Source organism: Apus apus, chromosome 2, assembly GCF_020740795.1.
Source record: "Apus apus isolate bApuApu2 chromosome 2, bApuApu2.pri.cur, whole genome shotgun sequence".
In the NCBI taxonomy this organism is placed as follows: Eukaryota; Metazoa; Chordata; class Aves; order Apodiformes; family Apodidae; genus Apus; species Apus apus.
In genome coordinates this window covers 98,642,999-98,663,307 of record NC_067283.1, presented here as the reverse complement: position 1 = coordinate 98,663,307, position 20,309 = coordinate 98,642,999, and the positions used below count along the sequence as shown (strand labels likewise).

General features: G+C 35.9%; 1 protein-coding gene across 1 annotated transcript in view; it reads right to left on the bottom strand.

Moving 5' to 3' along the window:
* Positions 1-7,488: 7,488 nt before the first annotated feature.
* RTTN (rotatin) overlaps positions 7,489-20,309 on the bottom strand; it is an 87,593-nt gene continuing 74,772 nt past the window's right edge. Inside the window, exons 43-49 of the mRNA XM_051612052.1 lie at positions 15,859-15,936; positions 14,287-14,413; positions 12,377-12,576; positions 11,825-12,092; positions 10,449-10,552; positions 10,023-10,092; positions 7,489-7,948 (exon numbers count right to left, since the gene is read on the bottom strand). Coding sequence (XP_051468012.1) covers positions 7,866-7,948; positions 10,023-10,092; positions 10,449-10,552; positions 11,825-12,092; positions 12,377-12,576; positions 14,287-14,413; positions 15,859-15,936 — 930 coding nt within the window. The 3' untranslated portion in view covers positions 7,489-7,865. The remainder of the gene's footprint in view (positions 7,949-10,022; positions 10,093-10,448; positions 10,553-11,824; positions 12,093-12,376; positions 12,577-14,286; positions 14,414-15,858; positions 15,937-20,309) is intronic.

Sequence of the window (20,309 nt, the reverse complement as noted above, 5' to 3'; positions counted from 1 at the left end):
GATGCAGACCTAGCACAGGAAATTAAACTAGGGAGACATCATCTTTTGTTAAATTTAATTAGCAGACATGATCTAAATTGGCTGACAAGTTTTTAATAACGTATTTATTACTCCTGAATCTAAAACAAGGATTTAGATATGTGTAAGATACTGGGCCACAGGCAGTGTGGATACCCCTCTCTCTCCTGTTCTAATGTGTCTCTGTGAAGCTCCACTGCTGCTCAGGGTTATTGAAGGAGTGAGAATACAAAATGTTTGGTTTTAAACGGCATTCCTCACTGATTACAACCTCATATGTATTTCAACTCCAGGTCAGTCTTCTGAAAATATTCTTAATTAAGAAGCATTTCTAGAACTGCCTTTTTTAAACAAAAATAGGCAAACCAGTGAAAAAATGCAACTCACGTATTACTTAAATCTAGTGAGCAGAATCTTGTATTACCTACATGAAGCACTGGGAGTTGCCAGCCTGTATTCTGATGGCTCCAAATGCTTTGAACATTTAGCTTGCTAGCAGTGTTTCTTGTGTTAGGCTACCCTACATTTCATGTTGTTTTTGGAAACAATTTTCCTATGGAAAAATAAATAAAACAGAAGTTTTAACTGTCAGCAGAAGCTCTTACAGAAGTTATCTATGGATAAGTATTGCTTGTGGTTTTAGATCTGCTCTTTATTGACCATGAATACCTGCTGCAATTTAATCAGTCCTGCCTGGCTGATGAGAAATTGTTTACACATACACACAAGGTATTTTTTCCCCCAAATTTCCTATGAGACTTTTAACTTGTAGAAATTTTTTTCTTGTCCTTACTTCTTTTTCTGCTGTTCTTGGCAAACAATAGGTCAAAGCCCATGCTAAATTTCTATTTTTTAAATAGTAAGTTACCTATAAATTATTTTGGAGAAATGAGTCATGTATTATGCATAATTTAGGGTTGTTAACCTCAGGCTTTTCAAGACAGAGTATCAGCTGTGATACTAACAGTCAGAAATGCCCTTATAGAGTGATTCTTCTGAAAGAAGACACTACTTGGCCAGCATTAATTGTGAAAGGAAGTACAACAGATTTTCTTGATGCTCTCTCTTCTTGTCCAAAAATGTTGTCCCACTGAACCTATATTGCACCAATCAGCTTCTACCTGTCCCTGTCAGCAATGGACCAAGAATATTTAAGGCTCACCTCAAGCAGCTTTTCCCTCATTTTCAGAGAGAAGCATCAAATAATTTGGAGCTTTGTTACAGATTTCCTTCGTATCAACAAAGTTAGAAACTGCTTTCAACCAGAGCTTTCCTGCTTTAGTCTTTGACCAGAGTGTTCTTTCAAGTGATGTGGGTGAAGGCAGTCTCTCCTGTCACTTTGAAGTCGAGTTCAACTCTGTCTCCTCATGGTTTGTGATCTCAGTGGTGCAATATTTAGTTGAGTTCTTTCCTAGTGTAACTTGACTGTAAAATAGCTTTTGAGTTAGGAAGATACAGATTATTTCAACTCTGAATGTGGCTTGTTTTGGGTTATTTTCCACCACAACTGGTAAAGTCTCACAACACTGAGATAAACAAAATACCAGATAACAGAAGACTATTTCTAATAATCAACATCAGATTCCACATTTGGAAATGTTTATTTACTATGAAATGCCTATTAAACAAGCATTCCAATACCAAAAAAAAAAATCTTTCTTGCAGGTTTAAAGCACTGCATGCAGTGATACATTTAGGTAAGCACTTGGAATATTGTACCATTATTAATATGCATATTTTAGCATGGATAAAATATTTTCATTTTCTATAAATATTTTATAGTCAAAACGATGCATTTTGATAATTTCTTGCACTGGATTTGCAAGAGAAGGAAGCAAGGTTAGCACGTTTTTCTGCTTTTTGCAGAGAAAAGTATGCACTCTAAGTGGCAGGATGTCTCTCTGATGGGTTAGAAATACCAAAAGGAGCTTTTATGCATCACCCACACTTTTTAAAACCACAGACCAATAGACACCTACTAGCTTCTCGAAAATCGTAAGTTGCATTTGGTAGAAGGAACTATTGTTAACCTCTGAGATTTCAATAAAATCACATGAATGCTGGTGTCAAGTTGCGGAAAGTAGAAGAAACAACAGACACTGCTTAGAAAAAATAGGGAACAATAAAAAAAATGCAATAATGAATGTACTTTTCAATAAAACAAGGAATACTGTTATGCGTTTAGTTCTGGATTAATTATGTTTTTAACCCACAATATTCTATTTCGGATTAGTTTGATAAAAATGGCTGATAATTTAAATGGCATAATTGCTCATATTGAGAAGAATCAGAAATACAAAATCAAATTTAAGATTCATGTGTTTGGTGGAATCACTGGCCAGAAGAATTTACATTTTTAGGCTCTAAATAATGCATTATTGCATCTAAAAGGTAGATAATGGTATGTCAGTAATCCACATCAAAGGAAAAAGAGACAGAATAAAAGCAGAAAAACACTAGTGTGGCAGTTATTGAAAATGCATTAGCCTAGTCTAAAAAAATATAAACATCTAAAAATGCATACTTTTTTTTATTAAGGAGGTTATTTTTCTTTTCAACTCAAACGGAAAAAAAAAAGTAAAAATTTTGCAGAACAAAAAATTAACTTGTTTCCAAACAGCTCCATCACCTATTTATGGAAAGCCCTTCTAATTCCAACTGCCTGCCAACATCTTAATTTTGAAAAAATTATAGAATAGTATGCAAAAATCATATGCAGTATTGATTTCCCTTAAAGTTACATTTCTGCTGTGCAAAAACTTGCATACATATATACTAAACACTAATGATTAGGATCTAAAAATGTAGAACTTCATAACACCTTTTTCAAACAGTCAAGAAGCTGGTAGGATTGATCATGCAGAATTAGTCCATGTGTTTATGAAGAATAAGTATATTTCTGAATCCTGAGCACATTTGTTTGCTGTAAATCCAATACAGACTGACACTCCATTTTGGAAAGCAGGCTTTGAAAATCTCCTCTTCCAGTGAAAATGGGACCAGCTTTAACACTGTACATTTTTTTTCTTGTAAAGGTTGTGGGGGCTGAGATGGTTGGCATACAGTTTGAATACCAAACTGAACTGTAAAATCCCTACTGCTAATCTTAAAACAACAGTTATAAAAATTAGAAGTGCCCAAGAATAGCTGGCACTGAGGCCAGAGGGCACAGACTGACCCTCGTCCCTGAGGTCAAACCCTCTTGGACTACACAACAGGGAGACTAATCAGCTCTTGGGAATCCCCAAAGGCCATGCAGAATTGCCTAATGAGGTCATGTAAGCACCGAAACTGAAGTGGTGGTGACAAATGAAGAATGCACATCTTCTAAAATGTGACCCAGGGGTGAAAAGTTGAGCTACAAAGGTTTGAGATGCTGTGAAATTATATTTACCACAAATCTCTCTCCTCTGTGATTCTAAAGTAATGGTGATATGACTACTATCACAGCACTGTAGCTGTAAAGGATTACTGGAGGCCATCTGGAGGAAAGACTTGAAGGAATCACTTTTTATTATTATTTTTACAGCCATTGAAAACTTGAAGTGAATTGTAGAGCGTCCCTAGGCTCCCTGGAGGACAGCAATCTTCAAGTTTTGGCTAACCAATTTTTTTCTTTTTCCCTGGAAGACAGTGAAACACTTCTCTGAAGAACAATCAGATTTCAGAAGCTGCCACAATAACTTCTACTTCACTGTGAAGGAAAACCCTTGCATAAAGCTGGACCAAAGTCTCAGTACAGAAAATTCCCCTCCCTAGTCTCATTAGTACTGTTCCATCTTTCCACTAAAGCCATTGCTGTAATTTGCAAGTTTGATATGGAGAGGAACCAGTGAAAAACTCTACCAGGCTGTGTAGTTGCTACGACAAACTGAGGAAAATCCATAGCTCCAAACTGCTGGAAAAGAAATAAATAGTATCTTTCTCATAAATTAAGATTCTTAGACTTTTCAAGTAGGCATAAAAAACTATTACTCAAAGGTTTGAAAACTTCATCAGCAAGTCATGACTTTATGTCTCTATTTGCATGAATACACACACAATCAAAACTAAATTATTTTCAGCTTAATCCACAATTTTTTACCACTCAAACAAAAATTATTTCTTTGAAAATTTCAAACATGCAATAGATGACACATCAGTCTTGAAAAATATGAAAGCTTCATCTGTCATGGATTTTATGTACATACCTCTTTCAAATTTAAAATAACTTCTTTCTTGATTACAACCTTATCATAAAAGATAAAGCAACCAAGTAAAGCATAATATATCTGCAGTTAGTGAAAATGGTAATTGGGTTCTTCTGGATAAGGATTTTCAAAAGATTTCTAGCTTGCATGGCCATGGTGTTTATTAGAGAAACTAGATGTATGCTCAATATTACCTTTTAAATTCTGCAGTCCATCCAGGGAATACATTTCCATTTTAACTGAACTCTCCTCTGTAGGATAAAAAATAATTTTACAGCTCTTAAAATTTGAATGCTATTTTAGGGTTTAATTTTCTTTGAAAGCCCAAATATAATAAATACCACATTACTGAAAATAGATGCATCTCCAAAACTCTCAAATTAAGTTTAATAGTGAATGAGGTCTCAGTATTTTAGTTTTCTTTCATGCAAGCTATTAAGACTACAGGTTATTGTGAGGCTAATTGTGCTAGCTTAAGTGCCAGTGAAACTGAAATGATTGGGTCATTTATGTTTTATAACCCATCTCTTTATTAACATGCAGGGAGACAGGATGCAGCTGCTCTATGTCCCTGATTTTTGAGGGAAAACATGACAAAGATAGTGCTGTACTTTACATAAATAAATTCCTCTTTCCTTATTTTTTAAAAAGAAACACTTCTAGTATGCTGTGAAGACACTGGACACAAAGTGAATATAAAGACCTGATGTACATGCCCTTAGAGGCTAAAAATGGTTTTGATTTTCCTGAGAAGCAACACCAAACAGAAGTATTTACTTATACCATCACTACAGTTGCCTCCTACAATTGTAAAATGTTGCAAAATAGTGAGAAAATAGTGGTTAAATCTATGCTCATTTTGGGATAAACACAGCACTTGTCATAAGGCTTACTCTAACTCCAAATTCATTAATAATTTATCAGGATTTTGCATTAAGAATAATTTCTTCAAGAATTTGTACAGTTCAGTAAAAGAAAACAAGCATCCAGTTCTTCTATGTTCTTATTATTTTGTACATGCATGTAATGAAGTCATCCAAGTACACAGCCTTATTTCACCTCACTAGATCCATGTGTGCTTCTACACTTCAGGAGAGCTCTTGCCATCCTTGCTGAGTGGTTACTTCCATTGGAATTATTCTGACATTGAGTGCTCTCATTTTTTGTCTCCCTGGAGAAGAAAGCAAAGTGGCAAACAACCTGCATTTTGACTTAAAACCTGATTTACGAGAGAAATCATCAGGGTCGAGTATGCTGAAAGACAAATCTCTGAAGACACTCACTAGTCTGAGGGGAAGAGACTCCAACAAGCCCAAACAGCAAACACTGACTTGCAGAGCTGTCTGCTGATGAGTGTTCTCCTGCCCTGCAGTTTACTCTTCTGCAACACTATGAGATGAGCATGACAGCATTTAACAACCACTTTGGAAGTTCCCTTAATTATGCAATATATCAAGTGGAAAAGAATCATGGTCTGGTGGTCTGTCCTTGTTTTTTGTCTGGTGGAGAAGCAGGAGGTCAGCTGATGATTACATTTCTAGCATTGATTTAATCCAGTCACTTTAAGCATCACACTTATGTCAGTTGAATTATATCAAGTCACACATTACTTACAAGCATCACAAAATGAAAAAAAAAACAACAAAACAAACCAGCCTCTGTCAGAGGAAAATAGTTTAATCATCTAGTTAGGAAGAAAAGACTAATTACAGGTAGACATGGCCTTGCTACAATTCTTTTAGCGATGTTACCCAAGTTTTGTTTTCTCTTTGCTCCCTGTTATCTGTCTCTGACATAGAACAAAACCTTTATGCTTTGAGGGAAATCTAAACACTCTGCTAGACATTTCAAAAGCACATTCAGCAAAACTGTCATGAGCTCAGGCATCAGTGTATTTCTGTCTCAAAATCATTCAGCACTGAATACTGAAAAACTTATAAACACAGGCCTGGATAACAGACTGGTTTTTTTTCCCCTCAAGGACAATATTTGAAATGTTTAAACATTGGAAACCAACAGATTGTGTCTAAAATATTTTCTACAATGTTGTAACTGTAGCAGGACGCTCCATCTCTCAACATGCCTACCTCAGTTTCCCCCTATGATTCAACTGCTTTTGTCTCTCAGTTTTGCAAGCCCTGGCTTGGAGTGGAAAGATTCCCATGAGAAGGGAAAAGCCTAGCAAACTCGGAGCTCGTAACAACCTTGAAAGGCACAAACAGAGACCAAGTTGATATTCATAATACCAGCTGCTCTCTAGTGTTGAAGAACACAGAGCCCAGCCTGGCCACAACTAGGCCTGAAACAAAGTGAGAAGGAACAGATAAACTAAAGATTTTGCTTGGTGAGAAAAAGGCCTTCATGTTTTTTTCTACTATTTTCCTTTCTTTCTCCAATGAGAGATTTTGGACGTACAGCTAAGTGGTTAAATGACAGCAGCTGATCCACTTTATTCTATAAAAGCCTGGTCCCACCTTTGCTTGAGGGGACTTTCCATACACTTTCCCAGAAGGCTGCTGGACCTTCCCTCCTCTAGCAGAGACACCTGCCAGAGAGACTAATTCTCGAGAATTATGATCCACCCAGGAACATCCAGCTGTGGCCTGGCAAAGGTAAGAGATACTAACTTCCTTATTGACTTTATTAGCAAACATAACATTAAGTAATTTTCATCATTAAGCTTTAAGATATGGAATCCTTTAAGATGGATAATTAATGTTCTAGTATAAAACTTGATAATAAGTAAGTTGCTAGCATTTTAATGGTTAACCTTTATTATTTGGTCTAACTACATACAAGTAGTAAATTTTACTGTTAAGATACCTTTGCATTCAAACTTCAACTTCCTTTCCAATCTCCCAGTTCCCCTACAATTTGACTGTGCTTGAGCCTTCTACTTTAAGGAGTTAAGACCCCAGTGCTATAAACAATAAATTTTTATCTGTGCATATACATCTCATCTGCCATCCTATCCCATTTGTGAGAGTAACATAACTAAAACTGATACATATACCACACAGCAGAATACACTTCTATGCTAACATAACTGTCACCTGTAATATCAGCATTCGAGAGCTCTTTTTCAGTTTTCAATATCTCAAAAGAATTCAGCAGTTTCAACTGGAAACTTACTCGCATCTAAAATACACACCTTGCTGTTCTATGTCTAATAGATATAATACATCATGACTGTCCAACGTGTTCGGTTCTTGCACCTAAGTATGCACTGTGCATATCTGCAGCATTACAAATTACAATCCACAAACAACAAATGCTGATACCAATTAAAAACCTCTTTATTAAGAGCAATCTAAAGCAGCAATTCTAACACAGTAACAATTTCAATTCATAATTCAAGAAAATTACTGATTTTTCACACCTTTTTCCTCTGTACATTCCTTCTTCTGTGTACATACTTTACATAGTAACATCATTACAATTTCCCATTGGGATTACACTACAAATACTTTGGATCACATTTAGTGTGATTTCGTAGGTTCAAAAGTGAAGAAACTCCTTCCCCAAAACCTTCTTAAGCTTCTTCCATAATATGTGGGCTGTTGCCACAAATCCGTAAGTTAGAAATGTTTTCTTTGAATTTCAGTCTCTCCTTGAAAAAGCTGTCCAATTTCAACATGAGAAGTCATTTAATGATCATTAAGAATCAAGAAGCTGCACTATACTCTCTAAGCATTTTAAATAGTAGGCATGTAATTCATTTTCTTCTGGCTGTGGAGTAGCTAAAAAGAAAGAAAAAACCCAAGATTTTAACATCTAGCTGATTCTTAATACTTTTTTTTTTTTTTCTAAGAACACTTCAAATACCATTCTAAAATTCATGTTATTTTGCGACATTAACCTCTAGATTACCATTAGCGGATCAAGTATTAATACGTTATGTTTCAAAGTCTGGGTTTTTTTGTTTGTGTTTTTGTTTTTTTTTTAAAGCTAAGCACTTTAGCATCCCTCCATGTCCCCACTTAACTGTTAAAAATAAAGTGAGAACTGCCTTTTGATTATGTTATGTTACAATGAGGACGTCTTGTTCAAGACAAAACTTCTTAGATAGGACAAAGTGGGAAAACAAAAAATAACAATAGCCATGTTGAAAAATTCTCCCACTTGTACTCAGAAAAACAATCTATGATTTTTAACCCAATCAGCACTGTAAAACAATCAAAGCTTTAATAGGGTAGATTGGTTGAGAACTTAAATACAGAAAAATAGAGATGACAACTTCATATACCTGTAAACTGCAGCTGCATAAAAATCATACTCAGTATTTTGATATCTAAATGTTTATTGAATTAAAAATCAACCTTTCAGTCTAGGACTTTATTTTCTTAAGTAACACAAATAAATAGGGATGAAAGCTACAAGGTGCTAGTCTGTCAAAGCTGCATACTTCTACTTTGTTGATTCAATGTAATAGTTTGAAAAAATTGTAGTTATGCTAAAAAGAACAATACAAAGTTATCTATGTATTAACACACTATCAATATATGAAAGGTTGCATTATGTTATGGTTAATGGTTGATTTAGTAAATGATGAGTTTGAAAAAACAGTGCACTGACAAAATCAGTGGATTTGAGTATCCCTGCCCATTTGGGTGACAGTACAGGAAGAATTATGATGAGATGTTCTAGTAAATATTTCATCTCCTATTTATTAGAATAATGAAAAACTGTGTTCAACATAGACAGAAATTTTGTGGCAAATCTACTGTGAAAAATCTTGTTGGAACACAGTATTATAAGCCCCCCAGTTTATAAACCTTTTAAAGTATAACTGTAAAGCAAATAAAATTGGTAGAAAAAATCATTGACTTAAAATGAAACGTGCATGATTTTGCAAGATCAGAGTCTTGATGTGGCTAACAACCAACACACATATTAGCTACTGAAGCTCCAACTACAAACTATAGTTTGAACATCTTTCAATATGAATGCTCTGGAGCTGAAGATCATAGAATCATAGAATGGTTGGAAGGACCCAAAAGATCGTCTAGTTCCAACTGCTCTGCATGGGCAGGTTCCCAGCAGATCAGGTTGCTCAGGGCCCCATCCAACCTGGCCTTGAACGCTTCCAGGGATAGGGCTTCCACAACTTCCCTGGGCAACCTTTTCCAGTGTTTCACCACTCTCATACTAAAGAATTTCCTCCTAACATCTAACCTAAATCTCCCTCTTCCAGTTGTGATCCATTACTTCTTGTCTTCTCACTACAATCCCTTATAAAAAGTCACTCCCTAGATTTCCTGTAGGCCACCTTCAGGTACTGGATAGCAACCTGTTGTATAAAAGCTATTCAAACGATAGTTATGTTCAATTACTTGAGTAAAAAACTCTAGTCTTAAGAAAGTCAGTTAACTCGAGGGACAGTATTTTAAGACTGGCACAATGACCTGTTTTGATCCTTTCTCTATGTGGTTGAACACAACAAGGTTGAGCACTGTTAAGCAAAGTCAGTGATAAATTAACAATTTTTCTTATCACTAAATTTAAGAATTAACACAGAAGTGTATTGTGCAAAGAAAGCATTTTGCTGCTAGCACCATCAGACTCATTCTTACACACTAAACTTAGCAATTACCTGAAATCTTATTTATAAATTATTAGCCAAGAGGCATTTTCTATATCTGTATTTATAAGATGTCTAACCAAAACAGTATTACTACTCATACTTTTAGATACAAAAGTATCCTTTCAAAAACTTGTATCACAAGAAAAACTTATTGCAATTATATAAATTGAAATGTATTAATGCTCTATCTGATGAAAAAATATAGAACTGGCATTAGTTGGAAGACTTACTTTTCTTCACTAAAGAATATGCCTCATCTATTTTTCTCCTTATTGATGGATTCTTCAAAGTCACTTTTGCCTGTAGCATACACAAACATAAAATACAATGACTTGACTTTCTTCCCAACATGTTCAGATTTTAACAGCAAAGTTTAAAAAATGACAGTAATTCAGCAGAACATGGATGCAGGAATTTTAGAATTAGCATATCAACATATCATCATACAGATGGCATTTATAGAAGCAGTCACAAATCACAGAGGACAAGCTGCTTCCTTATCATGTTGTTTAACCTCCTAACCTGAGTAGCTATTTACTATTTAAAATAACAGCTGCTGCTGCAAACTTAATTTTTATTTACTTGAGGGTTATTGTATTGTTTAAAGCATGATAAAGGCAACATTGTATTTTTTCAAGTATTTCTCAAATACTAACCTTCTGACAGTTGTGAAGCAAAGCCCAAAGCGAGGCTGCTCCTATTCTCTGAACAGCACAACTATCACTTTCCAAACAGGTAGACAGTACCGCAATTGCTTTATCTAAAGACAAAGATAATTAAACAACAACAAACCACAACTCATATAGAAAATATCATCAAAAGCACACAAATACATTTACAAGACTCAGTGCTTTGATCCTTGGAGTACACTTATTTCTATGACAAGTATTGTTACTGCAGAGGGAGTACAGAAAGTTTATTATCAGATTAAATTTAAATACATTCACATTGAAAGAAACGTTAAAAAGAATACAGCAAAACAAAAGCAAGCAATGCTAAAAAATTAAGCCATCAGTAATAAAACATGCATATTAAGTACAGCCATCAGCTATATATGGGAACTGAGTAAGCCATGAAACTGTTTGATAACTCCCAATAGCCACAATTAGAGCCACATCAGGATGGAAATTAAGATGTTTCTATTTTCCTTAGTACTTATGCAGATGACTTGTAACCAATGAGAAATATTTGCCATTCCACTGTAGGTGCCTTAATTTCCTAGCCTTGGTCTGAAGCTGAACTCTTGTAGTCTGCTTGTTTACTTCATAATAAGAACTCACAGATTATGTAGCTGAATAATGTATGCTTAATTAAGGCAGCAAATCAGCATGTTGGGTAAAAAAGAGACACTACAGAAAACCTGCTGAGAACTTTTAGCAAAGACAGGAGCATTCTCTCTGGAATTAAACAGGGAAAAGAAACATAACTTTTAAAAACAACTGACATAAAGGTTTTGTGCAAAGGCTTTTTGTTGCTACACTATATACATATAACATTGTCATAACTTCAATATCAGAAACAATTTCTGCCCATGACAGAACACAAAATAGTTTGTTTCAACATCCATGACTTTCAGGAGCTAAATAAGGCTTTCTCCAAGTGAAAGTTAGGAACTGCAACGGTAGAAAATTTTTTTAAAAAATATTTAAAAAGTGAATTATTTCAGATTGACTGACACAAGGAATCTTTCACACACACCCCTCCCGAAAAACTAGCTGTTTGAGAAAAATGCAAAACTCCTTTCATTCATAATGGGTTACTATATTCAAATGATTAGTCTCACAATAAATACTGATTTAGAAAAAAAAACCACCTATATATTTGCTTTTCCTTTCCCTACATATTCTTATTTTAATTGCTTTTCTGCCAAAATGTGTTCTATATTTAATCCTACAAAAATAATTTTTATAAAAATGCTTTTCTAAACAACAATACTGACTGCTCAGTAACCCAAATTCCAGTGAAATACAGTATTCTGGAAGATGCAATATTCTTAAGAGTACAATATCTTGTATACCCTCTAGCTACTTACCATTAGCTAATATCTTTGGTTTATTAGCTGGACTAAAACATACATTATGTAGAATAAGAAGTGCTAAATGTTGGCTGCTCTTGTGTTTGTATTTACACATTTCCACAATCTGGTCTAAAAAACCATTTATCTTCATTATCATCTGCTGTCCATCTTCTCCAAAAGATATGTTCAGTAGTAGCTTCAGCCAAAGAGTAGACACAGTACCAGGATTTTTATTACTTCCTTTTGGTAATGAAAGAGACAAAAAGTTCTGCAGGAAGTTACTCTGTCAGAGGAACAAAAACAAGGTTAGAATTAATAGTATTCTGTAGTTTGTTCACTGCTCTTTGTCCTTCCAATTTGCGTACTTGACCAAAAACTAGTATTTTTGTATTTCAGGGAACCCATTTTTAAGGAATTTTGAAATCCTACTGAGAATACACAATGGTTTTGATTCCCACAGAAGCATCTCTATATAATCACAAGACACTCCATATTGAAAGATGACTGCTTATTAAAAAGGAAAGTGCATCCATCACATTGCTAAAATCAGTAATATTATCTGCTTACCTTCTGAATAATTCCTTTACAGTCATGAGACAGAGCAAGGTTAGAAAGAAGACAAAAGACCACCTGCTGAATAGGGCAGTTATCATTTGACACTTGGGAAGCCAACTTTAAGATGTTATGCATTAATGAACTGCCAGCTGCACTTCGTGCAGATGGAAGTGATGATTGTCCACCACTGGCCCAACAAAGTGAAGCACAACCTTAAAGAAATGAAACGTTTATCATATGAGAAATGCACATATACATAAAAAAAGCAAAAATATATCTAGAAAGAGCAGTCTAACAACTCAAAGACTGAGACTGGACTATTGAAAGGATTGGGGTTTTTGAATTTGAAACACAGTGAACTCAATGGGACATCCTTTCAAAAGAACCATGCCTGAATGTGGCACTTGACACCAATAAGAGTCAAGTACTATTCTATTGTTCTAGAATCTAAGAGGTTATTCTCTTGTTAAAGAGAAGCTATTGCTCCATCTGAGAAAGTCTTCTTAAATACCAGAAAATTATATTTAAGGCATTATATAATTATTTGGCATCAGAATCTGAAGGGACTCTCTGAAACTGGTTCAGAGAAAAAGAGCTCTCTATGAAAGGTTTAATAAGTTCCTTAACATATTTTTCTGAGATATAAAAGTGCTGTTTGCATCTGTCATTGCCTCGAACAACAGTAGCATGCAAAATCCTGCGCTACAGAGCTGCCAGCTCAAATTAATACAGTGGCAGGAAACTAAAGTTACCAACGTTGATGTTTGTGCACTAATATATATAGATTCCTTTATATTTAGTGGCATTTGACATCTGCAACAATGGTTGATTTCTTATATGTAAATAAAATGAGACCGTTTTTAACTGTTAGAAAAATCTACATGCATTTCTTTGCCTGACTACACAAAGGTGAAGTGGTTAACAAGTTCAGGGTAGGTAAGTTTGGGTCACCTCACAAGCCAACCATTCTGAACAGAAAGAAAAAACATGATTAAACTAAACACACTTGCCTTTATTAGCAAATAAAATCAAAATGCAATCTAGAGTCACTCGGAATTAAAGAACAAGAAAGATCATCAGAACTACAGCTTGATTTCACCACAGGACATTACATTTTAATTTTATACCCCTGTGGTTGACTAAATATATTTGACCTTTTCTCAGTCCATATTAACAAAAGTCGCCACAAAAGAGAAGCATCACAAGCTCATTTAAGGTCTGGAGACATTAACTTAAAAAGAGGGTAAAAAAGCTCAGACTATTCAGTTGACATATAGGGAGAAATCAACAGATACTTATATGTCTCTTCAAGCCACTAGCCAATCATTATCTGAATCAATTAACAGGATATGGTATGAGACAAATTCATACTAGAAAAAAAAAAAAATCAACAGGCTACTAGTGCTAGGGATAATTACTCTTCACTGGAAATAAAAGGTTTCCTGAAATTAAGAAGAGAACACATATGAAAAAATACAAGCTACTGAGCCCAATACATAAATAAATAATTGTAATACAGAATTAAATTAGTTACTGAATATTTCCAAACCAAAATGTTCTCAATAAGGTTTGAAATACAAACTGTATAAAGTACTGATACACTGGTCTTTGTGAGAGAATTCCTAGGGAAGTGTTTCTACATCATACTATTCCATTTGGCAGGGCTTGCAGTATAACCTTCAAACATAATGGTTTGAGTTAAACGCTATATAATCCTTTAAGACAATTGTACTCTTGCTAAATCCAGCAGACTGAAAAAAAGTCTTGAGTGTATGAAAATCAAAACTTTTCATAGACTTTGATGGACCAGTGCTTTTATACTTTTCTGGTAATCATAAGTGTTATCCTTTTATTACGCTTTTCTGTCTTAATTATTCTGGTTAAATATTTTGATGTGTTATTTCACAGAGTGACTCTCATACCTGCAGAATAGTTTGCAGTGTAGACACAAAGCAAATGCAGAGCTATTTGCATTGAGGAATCATCTATTAAAAACCATGGCCATAGCGAATGCAGAACAGGAACAAGATGACCTTTGAGCGCTGCCATCTACAAGAACATGAGGAACAATTTGAATTATTAATCTATTACATACTTTGAAAATTAAGTATGAAGGGAGAAAATATTGTTAACTTATTGTGTCTCATTAGTTTACTTTAAAAGATTGTACATAGAAAACTGACACTCTCATTTCAACATTAATGAAATTAATTCTATCCCACTTAAAACTAGCACACCTTTTAATTGCTCAGCCACATGCAAACAAAAGTAAAGATTTATGCATTCCAACTGTGATTGTTCAAGAGCTCTGTATTGTAAAGTTTCATTCCACTCAAATTAATTATTGGAACTCAAAAAGCATGGAAATAGAAGAGTGTGGTTCTACAGAGCAAATAACAGAAAACCTCAGTTATCAACAGCAATCTTCCTCTCTCCTCCAAGCATTTGTCACTGCAGACCCCTGATCAAAACAAGAAAAATATCCCACGATTATCTGAGATTATGGTAGAACCACATTATGGGGACTTTAGGGATTACCAGATAGCTTATTCAGGCCCATAATTTACATGGTGTTCTGTCCACAAAAAGGATGCAAACACATGCCCTCAATATGGGTACTTCTGGAAGGCCGATGTGTTTGCTAAAAGTAGCACAAGGTGTATTACAATATCAAGACAAACTGCAAAAGAGAAAATTATAATAAATATGTGAAAGGTATCAACAACAAGAAAGAGGAAGAGTACTCATCAGAAAGAAAGAATTCTGGAAGAATGAAAAATAGTAAAGTAGTATTTTCCCAATGGAAAAGAGGTAGGCAGAAGAACTGAAATAGAAAAGAAAGTGAAAAGCACAGAGAAAAAGACAAAGAATGTGAAACGAAAAGAAGAAATTCAAAACAAGATTCTGGGTGAGAAAAATGATCGGGGGAAAAAAAAAATCAAGATGAAAACAAAATTGTACTTTGCAGGATTAGTGGAATTTTACTGAGACAAGGAAAAGTAAATTACAAACTACTAATTAGGGTTTTTGTTTTGGGGGTAGGTTTTTTTGTTTGTTTCTTTCAGAAAGGGAAAGGAAAAGAGAAGAGTGGAGTAAGGAGAGGAAACTACATTGCAAGACGTGAAGTGTATCTCTTATGCACCTTTCTTGTGGCCCCACACTTTTCTCCACATTCATTTTTTGCATTACATGTTTTGGAACTTGGAATTACTGATTTAAATAAAGCAGAAGTGGGTATGAAGGATGATAGCCACCTGAAGCCTTTGAGAGTTCCTAGGGCATGTATGAATTATTCTTAGAGGTGGGAACAATAATGAAATTTGAAGTATTTGTTGCCATTAATATCAAGCTTAAATTTGGCAAGCTTGGAAATAATTTTAAAGTAGAAAAAAAATATGATCTTCATTCACTAACTGTGCTCACAGTTATACTCAGTATAAGAATAATTATATATATTCAGTATACTTATATATATTCAGTATAAGAATACTTACTTTGCATTCTTCATTTTGAAAGAGGCAGTTTCTGAGGAGCTGCATAGAACACCTTAACTGCTTGGTAAGGTTATCCTCCTATCCGGAGAAAAATATTTGAAAATTATCAATGTAAGACCAGAATTCATTTTGTACAAGGAGGAATGAAAGGTCTTAGCTTCAAATCTAAGGCATCAACATTTGGGTCACATCTCTTCAGCAGAGTTTCTTTCTGATCTCAGGTAGGATTCATATCAGCTAGCTTTAAACACATATACGGAAGACATACATAACAAATTACTTGAAGATATCCTTATCTCTCTTTAAAACCCACAGATGCTGTTCTTTAGGAGCACTGATCTGGCCAAATGCAGAGATCTGTAATGTAGAGCTCCATTTCTCTTACAACTAATGAAGAATGGGTGGGAACACTTTCTAGGTATTTTTTCCATGGTGTCCAGACAGACACCTAAAACAAGTCAAATGAATCATTCCCTAGAAGCACTTATTTTTCTTCCTTGGTTAAAAACAAGGATAAACTAGCTCTGTCTTGCAGAACTCTACACTAGGTCAAACCAATCCATCCTTATATTGCCAGTGTCTTACTTCCCTATCCTTAATAATGGAAATAGTGTTCAACCTGATAAGAATATTACAAAGATAAATAAAGACCTTTGGACAGTGAGATCCTATACTAAGATTCAAGAACAAGTAAACAAAATACCTCTTTTCATTATAGTGCTGTGATGCTAAAAGGCTAATTAAGGAAAAAATTCTTCACCATGAGGGTAGTAAGGTATTGAAGAGGATGCCCATGGAGATTGTCAGTGCCCCCTCCCTGGTGTTTAAGGCCAGGCTGGATGAGGCTTTGTGCAGCCTGGTCTAGTAGGAGGTAACCCTGCTCACAGCAAGGAGGTTGAAACCTGATGATCTTTAAGGTCCCTTTCAACCTTGACCATTCTATGATTCTGTGATAATGATGGCTGACCCAACTTCTCTAAGGCTGACATACTAAACTATTTCTGAAAGATCATCAAATCCCAATATGTTTGTTCACCACAGGAGACTATTTCTGTTTAATCAAGAATAAAGGAACAAAAATGTAAAATAGGATTCATGCTTAATCTCAGACAATGTGAAGCAACAATGTTCATTTATAAATCATACCATGTACAGTTGATGACATTTAGAGATTAAGTAAAAGTCTCAAAAAAAGTTAACTAAAGTCAAGTGCAGTAGATGAAAGAAGAACAAGTCATCATTACAAATGCATGTTATGAGTGGTTTGTCTCATTTTTAACTAAATAAAATGCTAACTCTAAAAAAATCTCTTCAAGAACATCTATATATATTAATGTATTGAAGAAATACAAATAGCACTAAATCCCATAAAATGCCACAAGTGACAACTTATACTTACTGTGTAAACTAATAGGAGGTTGAAAAAGTTATAGATTGTGTTGATGACACTGTTTGTACTTTAAGATATCTTGATTTTTTACTAAGATCCTAACTAAGGGTTTTGGGTTTTTTTGGAAGCTTGGCTATTTGTAAATAATTCTCATGCCCTTCGTTAGCATCACAGTAATTATTGTGAAGGAAAAGGGATATCAGGTAAAATACCTAAGTTGTCTTGAGAATGAATTAGGTCAAACCCATTTTTCCAAATAGTTCTTATTTTGTTTGGTTTTTGTTTTTTTTTTTAAATAAATAAAAAAGAACCTCTGATAACTTCACTTTGAGAGCTGTGGGTTGAGGGGCCGTTTTCTGAATGATCAGCTAAAACTGACCTTGATGGTAAACTAGATTGCTCATCCTCATGCAACAGAGATGATGAACAACATGCTTACATATGATGTAGCAACCTACAGTCCTAGCTTAGGAGTGAAATTTGCCACAAAGTATTTTGCAAATTTCTTTCAAAGAATCCTTAATTAAACATAAACAGTCTTTCTGACTTTCTGCAGAGGCTCTTCTCCTGTAAATTTCTTTCAAATTTTAAATTCCTTCTATATATAGCAGAAGAGCAAAAGTACCCAGCTTCTCCCTTCTCAAACCAAGAAATACAAAGAACCAGGTGACTTCAACTTCAGTGGACAGAACCAGGGTAGAAGACCTTTTAGCCTCCACCCCTTGAGGAATAGATAAAAAATCTGCTTAGGAGATCAAGAAAAAATATTGTAGCCTTCAAATGTCAGGATAATTTTTTTTTTTTTTTAAGATCTTTGTTATAAAACACAGTTCCACACTCTCACAAATCAAGGCTAATGTCTGTTTGTGCCAACACTTCAAAAAATAAAAAAATACTTCTGAGCTCAAAGAATGCAGAAATATCCCACAGGAAGATGTTTTCTGCAATCTCTGCTTTATGTGCAAGTGGACAAGATATCAAACTTGACAGCAGAGGTTATTGTCTGGATTTTAATAATTCTTTTAGATGGAAGTGGTAGAAAACAAGCAGATTGCAAAAAAAATCTTGCGATACTGCTGCATGATGGTAAGAAATAATCTATGTCTAGATGTAGTAAGGAGTAGCTGGATGATGTGAGAGTCTGGAACAACTGGAAGAATGTGTTAAAAAGGCTAAACAAAGAAACTGTGAATGGAGAGAAGAAACTAGGAGTACAGGCAGTGGAAGGAGAGCGAGTACTAGGTAAAAAAAACCCACTGACAAAAATTTGAAGCCAGGGACAACAGACTTTGATGACCAGAGATTAAGACATCCAGACCAAGCATACTAAAAAAATGAGAACTGGAAGCCAGATAATACGCGAAAGTAGAGAAAAAAAAACAACCTATGATTTCATGTGCAAGCAGACTGGATCTGCTTTTGGCATGATAGGGAGATTGACTCGTACAGGAACAGAAAAAAGCAAAATGGCTAGCACTAGTTCAAAGACATTGAGAAAGAAAATCTGAGAAATATAAAAGTTATTATTTTGTAAACAAGGGGAAAAATTAGCTGGATTGGATAGAACCATGATGTCACCACCTACAGGAAAGCTGGGGAGCATTGCACATTGGTTGCTCATGTCCAGCTTTTGATCCACTAGTACCCCCAGGTCATTTCCACAGGCCTGCTCTCAAGTGTGACCTTCCCCAGCCTGTATTCATATCTTGGGCTACCTCGGCCCAGGTGCAGGACCCTGCACTTGGCCTTGTTGAACCTCATGAGGTTCACCTGGGCCCACTTGTCTAGCTTGTCCAGGTCCCTCTGGATGGCATCCCATCCCTCTAGCATATCAACTGCACCACCCAACTTGTTGTCATCAGCAAACTTGCTGAGGGTGCTCTCAATGCCACTGTCAATATTGTTAATGAAGATATTAAACAACACTGGGCCCAGCACTGACCCCTGAGGGACACGACTTGTCACCGTTTTCCATCTGGTCATTGACCCACTGACCACTACTCTGGAAGACACCACCCAGCTAATTCCTTATCCACTGAACAGTCCACCCATCATACCCATATTTCTCCAACTTAGAGAGACGGATGTTGTGGGTGACCGTGTCAAATGCCTTGCAGACGTCCAGACAGATGACATCCATAGGTTTTCCCTTGTCCACTGATGCAGTCACTCCTTTGTGGAAAGCCACTAGGTTGGTCAGGCAGGATTTTCCCCTAGTAAAGCCATGCTGGCTGTCCTGAATCACCTCCCCGTCCTCCAGATGCCTTAACATGTCTTCTAGGACAAATTGTTCCATGATCTTTCCAGGCACAGAGGTGAGGCTGACAGGTTGGAAGTTCCCAGGGTCCTCCTTTCTATCCCTTTTAAAATGGGTGTAATGTTTCCTTTGTTCCAGTCACGAGGGACTTCACCAGACTGCCATGGCTTTTCAAATATCGTGGAGAATGGCTTGACAACTACATCAGTCGATTCCTCTGGAACTCTGGGATGCATCTCATCAGGTTCCATGGACTTGTGTATGTTCAGGTTCCTCAGATGATCAAGAACCTTGTCTTCACTTATGGTGGGAAGGACTTTGTCTCTCTGGTCTCCATCCTGTGGGCCATCAACTTGAAAGCCGTGAGGAAAGGAGTTGCCAGTGAAGACTGAGAAAAAAGGTTGTTGAGAATCCCAGCCTTCACCTCATCCATTGTTACTAGTTCACCACTGTTGCTCAAGTGCGTTTTTTATGTTTAAATGGAACTTCCTATTTTGCAGCTTGTACCCACTGCCCCTCATTCTGACACTGGGAACTACTGAGAAGACCCTGTCTCCATCTTCCTTGCACCCACTCTTTAGATACTTATAGGCATTAATAAGGTCTCCCCTCAGCCTTCTCATCTTCAGGCTAAAGAGTCCCAACTCCCTCAGCCTTTCCTCATAAGAGAGATACTCCAGTCTCCCTATCATCTTTGTCACCCTCCTCTGGACTCTCTCCAGTAGTTCCCTGTGTCTCTTGACCTGTGGAGCCCAGAACTGGACACAGTATTCCAGATGTGGCCTCACCAGGGCAGAGTAGAGT